Source organism: Martes martes, assembly GCF_963455335.1.
Source record: "Martes martes genome assembly, chromosome: 9".
Lineage (NCBI taxonomy): Eukaryota > Metazoa > Chordata > Mammalia > Carnivora > Mustelidae > Martes > Martes martes.
This window is the reverse complement of record NC_137896.1, coordinates 104,791,586-104,799,516: the sequence shown is the minus strand read 5'-3', so window position 1 is coordinate 104,799,516 and position 7,931 is coordinate 104,791,586. Positions and strand designations below refer to the sequence as shown.

General features: G+C 55.5%; 1 protein-coding gene across 1 annotated transcript; it reads left to right on the top strand.

The window, feature by feature from the left end:
- Nucleotides 1-1,574: 1,574 nt before the first annotated feature.
- NEURL3 (neuralized E3 ubiquitin protein ligase 3) lies at nucleotides 1,575-7,526 on the top strand. Its single transcript, XM_080814634.1, has 4 exons — nucleotides 1,575-1,890; nucleotides 4,562-5,047; nucleotides 5,996-6,064; nucleotides 6,706-7,526. The coding sequence occupies exons 1-4, from the start codon at nucleotides 1,863-1,865 to the stop codon at nucleotides 6,870-6,872; spliced, it is 750 nt and encodes a 249-aa protein (XP_080670760.1). The 5' UTR covers nucleotides 1,575-1,862; the 3' UTR covers nucleotides 6,873-7,526.
- The last annotated feature ends 405 nt before the right edge of the window (nucleotides 7,527-7,931 follow it).

Genomic DNA, 7,931 nt, shown 5'->3' with positions numbered 1-7,931 from the left:
ATAAGGTGATGCCCTAAGCCTGTATCCCTTAGGTTGGGACCATAGAGCGTGGGGCCCTTGCCTCAGACTGGACCAGCTGGAACCGTCAACCTTGGACTTGCCACGATTGCTATCGACTTTTCTCACCAGTTTGCCTTCGGCCTTTGGGAGACAGCTTCTAGGTTGGGAAACCGAGGGAGGCCGGCCATCAGTGTGGTGTAGAAGAGAAGGCCACGTCCAGGCAAGCTTCTGAGGGCAGCTGGAGCCAGGCTGCTGTCACCTGTCCGTTGCCAAGGCTAGAATCACAACATGTCGGGGCTAGAAGGGCCCAGAAACCAGCTCACCTTGGCTTCCTACTTTCCATATGGGGACACCGGGGCCCGGGGAGGACAGGGGAGGGCAAGAAAGCACAGGAAGCAGAACCTGGGTTTCCAGACTCTCCATCCTTTCCCACCTCAACAGCCTCCCCAGCCCAGTCACCAGCACCACTGTCCCCAGCTTCTCTGGGGACAGACATGGGGGTATCCATCCCCTTAACTGAGTTCAGAGTCGTCACTGATCATGGCCTTGATCTGGGGTCTTGGGAAGGGCTGAGCCTGGAGGTGGGGGGCCAGGGTACCCATTAGCCTCCAAACTAACCCTGGGCCTTGCCACCTGAGGTCGGTTCCACAGAACCACCTCGTTAGAAAAGTAAAATCCCAGCCTTTAGCCCCAGGCCTTCAAAACCAATCAGCATGTTAATAAGATTCCCCAGGGGATACCGTGACTGCGGCTGTGTGAGAAGCACTGGTCAGAATAAGCCATTTTCCCTCTTCCAGCCTCGGGTTTCCTATAGACATGGGAGGGGCAGAAGATCTCTGACTTTTTTGGTTTTGGTTTATAAATAGACTCCACACCAACATGGGGCTTGAACTCACAACCCTGAGATCAAGAAGTTAAGGTTGATCTTTGACTTCTTTGCACAGCTGGCTAACACACCAGTAGGCAGGCCTCTGCCATGACCTCCTGCGGGACGATATGCATTTTGTAGTGTGGAAAGTGGAATTGAAACTCCAGCAGGGTTGGGGGGACAGTCAATACCTCTCCCATTCTGCTGACTTACCCCTCTCCTCTCTGCCTGAGACCCAGGCTGGGGCAACTCCACAGGTCCTGGGACGCTGCTAATTCCATTCAAGCCACTTGAGCAACACTGATTAAGCACCCACTGTGTGCCCGGACCTGTAGCGGTGCATGTCCACCCTACCTGGACATTGGAGTCACCTGGGGGCTTTTGAAAAACAACTGATGCTGGGGGCGCCTGGCTGGCTAAGTCGTTAAGTGTCTGTCTTCAGCTCAGGTCATGATCCCGGGATCCTGGCATCGAGGCTCCCTGCTCAGGGGGAAGCCTGCTTCTCCCGCTCCCACTCCCTCTGCTTGTGTTCCCTCTCTCGCTGTCTCTCTCTATGTCAAATAAATAAATCTTTAAAAAAAAAACAACTAATGCTGGGCCCACCCCAGGCCACTGAAATCAGAGTCTCTGGGGGCAGGTCTGGGCGTGAGTACTTTACTAATATGCCGCAGGCAATTATAATGCACAGCTGGGCTGAGAACAAGTCAGAAGTAAGGGAGAAGTCTATCCTAAGTCCTACCCAAGCCGTCTGTGGAGTCCCTGCTTCCTTTCGATCGGCCAGCTGCGGCCGGGCTGCTGCGAGCCAGGGGCAATCATCAGGAAATTCCCCTGATATCATAACCCGTGACAGCAACCTCTAATTAATCATCAACCTTGTAACATGATCCTGGCCCATAACAAGGAGACCCACTGAATCTTTGGAAACCTGTCCACGGGCCTTCTCCAGACAATTCCTTCCAGACCCAGGGACCTGTACCCGAGGACCCCCAGGCTGATGGGGGCCCAGCTCTGCTCCCAGGCTGGTAAGTGGGAGCCCTAAGCTTGGTCCCTAGACCAGGGATGCAGAAGAAGAGGGGAAGCTGTGGAACCTTGGGTGACTCACTTTTCCCTGGGGCCTCGGTTTCTTCATCTGCAGGCCAGGGCCCATGCAAGCCCTGCCAGCTTATGCGGCTGTCAGAGGCATCAACCAAAAGGTTACCAGCACTATAATTCCCCAAGAGCCTCACCTTAAACCACAACGTGCCCTCAGCGCTCAGGGCAGGAAATGGAGACCCTGGGCTTTTACCACCAGAGGTCTGGACTGCATCTCAGAGCCCTGCTCCTTCCCAGGCAGAGAGCCCGGAGCTTCAGCCCTTAGCTCCTGAGGGGCCCCGGAGGCTCACACCCCAGCAGCAGGTAGCCCCCGGAGCTGGGGAGGTGGGAGAGATGTAATCTGGAGGGTGAGGACCAAGCCACGGTTGCTGCTGCTGCTTCCGTGGCAGCTGTGGATTTCAGGTCACAGTGGTGCCATGAAGGAGACGGCCTGGGAGTGCAGAGCCTGGAGCTGGGCCTGGGCTCCTCTGTTCCTGGCTGCGGAGTGGTGCAGAAGCGCCCCAGCTCAGCTCCCTCTGCGTGCCTCCCTGCAGGTTGTGGGAAGGGTGAAAGATGCTGTAAGGGTTCAAAGGTGCCTGGCACCCAAGAGGCCTGATGGCTGGAGGGGTGGTGATGGAGATGATGAAGATCCAGGGAGATCCTCGCTGAGCAGAGGGCGGACCCTCATCACTTCTGATTCCAAGAGACTTACTCCAAAGATTCTCTTTGAATGGGGGGGGGGTGGTGTATGGGGGGGCGGGGACTTCCAAAAGTCATGATGCCTGCCCAAGTGGGCCGTTAACTCCTCACGTTCAGGATCTCCAGGCAAGGTACCTGGAGATCCGGGGACGTGGCTGGCCATACATATCAATTTCATTGGTAGATAAGGAGACCTTTACCCGGCGGGGCAGTGACTTGCGTAGGCAAGCAACAGAGCTGGGCCTAGAATCTCGGTATCAGACATGTCTCCCTCCACAGAGCCTCCTGGATGCCTCAGTGGCTCAGCAGTGGGCCCAAAGACAGTCCATCTGATGTCAGGGCCCTCAACTCTGGCTCCTGGTCACCGTCTGTGCCTACTTGGGGACTCCCCCTTGCTTGTGCATAGCCTCCAGGAAAAGGCACTTGGGGCAGACTATCAGAAAGGAAGGGAGACATGAGGGTATACCAGAAGGGGGTGACAGTCATGCAGAGGGCTTGGGGTAGGGAGGGGTGAACTTGGATAACAGAGTTCAGATGTTCCCAAGGCCAGAGTGAGTGCTTGTCTCTAAAGCCGCAGGTTAGAGAACCGTGGTAGGCTTGCCTTTGGCCTGTATCCATCAGGGACAGATTCCCTATGACCTCAAGGGGATCCCTTGTACCTGACCATATTTAGCCTCCCCTCCTTGTGACCTGCTAGAATCTTGCAGGCTTGTAAGTGGTCAGAGAAGGGTGGCTGGGGAAACTGATGAGATCTGGGAGGAGGGGGCCTTGCTTTTTTGGATTGGGGTCTGGCTCAAGTTCTGATTGAATTCCCTTCTGTTTTCAGCTTCCATCTTCCAATCCAGAAAGAGCAGGACAGGAGGGAGGAGTGGAGGGGAGAGAGATGAAGCCCAGGGCTGTGGGGCAGGAAGCTCACCAGCTTCCTCCAGGCTCAGGCTTGGGGCTGGAGGGGAAGGGCTACTCAGGAGGGAACTTCCTCTCTTGGCTGCCAAGGGGAGTTGAGTTGGGAAGTCCCCTGATTTTACTTTATTTTTTTTTATTTTTTAAAGATTTTATTTATTTGACAGACAGAGATCACAAGTAGGCAGAGAGGCAGGCAGAGAGGGAGAGAGGAGGAAGCAGGCTCGCCGCTGAGCAGAGAGCCCGATGTGGGGCTTCATCCCAGGACCCTGAGATCATGACCTGAGCTGAGGGCAGAGGCTTTAACCTACTGAGCCACCCAGGCGCCCCGTCCCCTGATTTTAAAGTCCAGCCCTGGGTCTTGGCTGGCCCAGCCCAGGATTCTGAGGGGCAGACCTGGGGCTCCTTCTCCAGCCTGTGTCCCTTCTCCCCACCTCACCCTGTAGGGGGACTGTTGGGCCCCTTTCTCCTACTAGAAAAGGTAGTCACCCTTACTGGGGGCCACGGCCTTCACAAATGGTGCAGGTTCTCTGTGGGACAATGATAAAGTCAGGCAGAGAGGAAGACAGCGCAAACACCAGGACCCACCTGCCAGAGGTCACCACAATTAGCAGTTCCATCTCCTTTCAGGTTGTTTCTAGATACAGATAGAATATATAAACATACGTGTCAAAGAAAATCTGGATCATATTATATCTATGGTTCTAAAACCTGCTCTTTTTATTTAATGCCAATAACCATTAGCAGGTGTTGAGAGCCGGCACAGGCATGATCTCCTTTAATTTTTACAACATCCCTCCGCGAGGGGTCCTGAGGCTTGGGGAAGTTCATGGTGGAACTCAGATCCTGGGCATGCAAAGTGCCTACCTCACCAGCGTTTAATCAGGTCTGGGGGAGGAGGGGTGGTCCCTGGATGGGGGCAGGAGCAGTGGCCCCAGGGAGATGGGGTAGGTGGAGATGACTCTGGGGAGCGGGTGGGTCCGCGTCCGGACCGCACTGACACCCCCACCCTCACCCCCACAGACGCCAAGGTGCCGCGAGAGACGCTCCGCTTCCACGCTGAGGCTAAGGGCGTGCAGGTGCGTCTGGACGCCCGGCGGTGCACGGCGCAGAGGTGCGCCACGTTCCACGACGGCATCGTGTTCAGCCAGCGGCCAGTGCCGCCCGGCGAGCCGGTGGCTCTGCGCGTGCTGTGGCACGAAACCCGCTGGTACGGCGGGCTCCGGGTGGGCTTCACGCGCCTGGACCCCGCACAGGTGTCCGCTCCCAGCCTGCCGCCCTTTGTGTGCCCAGACCTGGAGGAGCAGAGCCCGACGTGGGCGGCCATGCTGCCCGAGGGCTGCGCGCTGCTGGGAGACGTGATCCACTTCTGGGTGAACTGCCGAGGCCAGCTCTACGCCAGGGTCAACACGGGGCCCAGGCTCCTGCTGCGCAAGGGTGTGCCCCTGGACGCCCCACTCTGGGCCGTGATGGACGTGTACGGGACCACCAAGGCCATCGAGCTGCTGGGTGAGGCAACCCGCGGGGACCAGGGCACCGCCCCTGGGTGGGGGGTGGAGGCTCAAGTGACACCGCGCCCCCACCCACAGCCGTGGGGAGATCCGTTCATTTCTTCATGTACAGTTTTTACATCAGCTCTTGCTCAGGGTCAGATATGACGATGGGCGCTGGGGACACCAGATGGACAAGACCCAGTCAAAGGGAGGGCAACCTTGTCCCTAGAGAATGCTAAGAAGATATGACTAGCACTGCAAACCTCTGTTAAAGGGCTGTTTCCCAAAGGGAGATTTGGAGACTGGGTTTTGCTGTCTAAGTAGGAGTTTGCAAGAGTCAAGTGTGGAGAGCAAAGGTATGAGGGTTAGAAGCACACAGGAAGACCACCCGTGGGGGTAAAGTCAGCTGTTCCATCCATGAGTGGAAAAACAAGAACCATCCCTCCAGCCACGTGGAAGGAGAGTGGATTTCAGGGACAATGGATACAAGAAACAGCCATAAAAAGGAATATTGGCATTCCTGTGCTGGTCCTTCAGGGGTCTACACAAGCAGACCATTCCGCCCCGTCCCCCACCCCCTGTTTTAAAATCACTTGTGACAGCTGCTGAAGCCTCACCCCTGGGACACCCATTTTAGTAGGTCTGGTGTGGGTCCAAGCACCTGTTTTCCCGGCCTTTTGGGAGATTTTAATGCACATCTGGGTTTAGGAAGGTCAATAATGCTGAGGGTCTCCAGTCAGGCAGCAACAGTAGGGCGAAGAGCAGCTGTCTAAAGGAGGGGTTAGGGTGGGGTGGTTTAGGAAAAAGAATCTACAGCCTCATGAATTCTCTGCTGGGTTAAACTGGGAAGGGATGGCTGGGGCCCTGAGATCAGCTGGGAGCTCCAGCACTGCAGCCCAGGGGGTGGGGTGGGAGCACCCTGGCTTTGCTTTCCCTAGGCCCTGAGTCTCCCTCTCTGCCTCAGATACCACAGCCAGCGTCATCCCCTCAACCATGCCATGGGCCTTCAGTGATGAGACTCTGCAGCCTCAAGGTGAGTGGCTCCCCCCAGCCCCAGGGACTCCCGGGGACTCCAGCACCAGAGGCACCAGGGGAGGCCCCAGCTCTGGGGGCTCTCTAAAGCCTTTCCAGGTCCACGAAGTCTCCCACGGGCTTTAGGCCAAAAAATTTGGTGCTGCCTACGGGAAACCTAAAAACAATTTAACAGCTCTGCCTTCTAGAACATTGGCTAACTTTACAAGTTACAAGAGCACATTCATGCACAAATAATGTTCTTTTGTCCCTGCTTTAAAAAGCAGTCCGTGTTCATTATAAAAGATTGGTCAAGCAGAAATAAAATAAATATTCAAGAATAAATATGGAATTTTTAAAAATCACCCATTACCTCTTAGGTGGATTTGCACCTACTATTTTGTAGTCCTATATCTGTGGGGGAATTGTGCTCTGTTTTCCTTTTTTACTAAGTTGGAATCTTATGGTATATATATGTATGTACATGATGGTTTTCATCCCAATTTTTTCTTTTTTTCCATCTGATCACGTTGTAAGCATTTTCTCGTGAGGTCAGTATTTGTTGCAGTAGGATTGTATGGTTCTCCGCCCTGTAGTTGTAGCATAAGGAGGGGCCCCACCCTTTGCCCCCATGTGTCCCAGCTGTGTTGTGCCCTTTCCCAGCCACAGCAGAACTGGAATGCGTCATCTGCTTCGACCGTGCTGCCAACACCTGCCTTCTTCCCTGCGGCCATGCATACTTCTGCAGTTCCTGCACCCGTCGGGTCCTCACGGACTCAGCCAAGTGCCCTGTGTGTCGTTGGGAGATCAAGGCCGTGGCCCCTGCGTGAGGTCCCCCCACCCACATTCTGGAGGCATCAGAAAAGCTGGTCAGCAGCAGGCCTGGCATGAAGAGGGCGGCGGGAAGGCCATGGCGCTTCCCCCCTCCCTAAAAGGTCATTGGGGCAAGCCCCTTTTCCTGCCCTCAACAGAACTGTCTCCCTGGTGCTTCAGCACTGGGCCCTCTGCTTAGCCAAGTTCATTTGTGTCCAGGACTTGCCAAGGCTTTTGCCTGACCACCAGGTGCAGCCACTGTAGACCTAGCAGTCCTGGTCCCCATAGGTCACGTCAGGGAGAAGGGCCATTGTTCAGAGATGGGGCAGCCTGATCCCTGATTTTAGAGTGGAAGAATCTCTGCTATGGGCATGGATCTGGGAGAAGCGCAGCCCATCCCGGGGTATCAAGAAGCCGGGAGCAGATGCGGGGAAGCTTCTGGATGGCCTGTTTACACGCCTGTGTAGAAGCTGAGTCACCCCTGATAAGCCCTCCATAAAGCAGATCGGCAGTTAGCCGCCCTGCCCGCCTCACAGGGTGATGGTGAGGTGCCAGCGGACAGCGTGTCTGAAGACGTTTGTGCACACGGGACTGTGATGTTGTGACGGTGCTTATTTCCTTGCCAGTTTCGGAAGGGTCCAAATAAAGTTTGTCTCTTGTGAATGATTTTGTAATGAGTACGTCCCCTTTGCTGCAGTTGGGGCAGGGTATGGATGGAGCCGTGGGCTGTGGGGATGCTAGGGCTTTTGGGAACATACCCTCTGTCCTCTGCAGACACACCCTAGGCTTGCGGTGGACGGGGTAGGGCTCGGTCACTCAGGCCTGTGGACTTTATTCTGTTGAGCACAAGAAGGGGACAGCTCTGTGCTCCCAGCCCTGAAGTCACAGCCAGGCTTTGTCCTTGCCACCCTTAATCTGAGCAGACTGCCAGGAGGCTCTGGCTCCCAAAGGAAGGGAGGAGTTGACCTGTGAGCCCCACCCCCACCCCCACAGCAGGTGCTTGGGTTGGGACAAACCATACCTATTACTTTGCTGCTGTTCCTTGCTCTGGGGCTAGTGGGGAGGTATCTCCTAGA

Bases quoted from the DNA above. Each gene is read 5' to 3' on its own strand.
- NEURL3 (XM_080814634.1), top strand. From the start codon at position 1,863: ATGGGGGCCCAGCTCTGCTCCCAGGCTG. The intron at 1,891-4,561 runs GTAAGTGGGAGC...TCACCCCCACAG, and splicing joins CCAGCTCTGCTCCCAGGCTG to ACGCCAAGGTGCCGCGAGAG. The intron at 5,048-5,995 runs GTGAGGCAACCC...TCTCTGCCTCAG, and splicing joins CAAGGCCATCGAGCTGCTGG to ATACCACAGCCAGCGTCATC.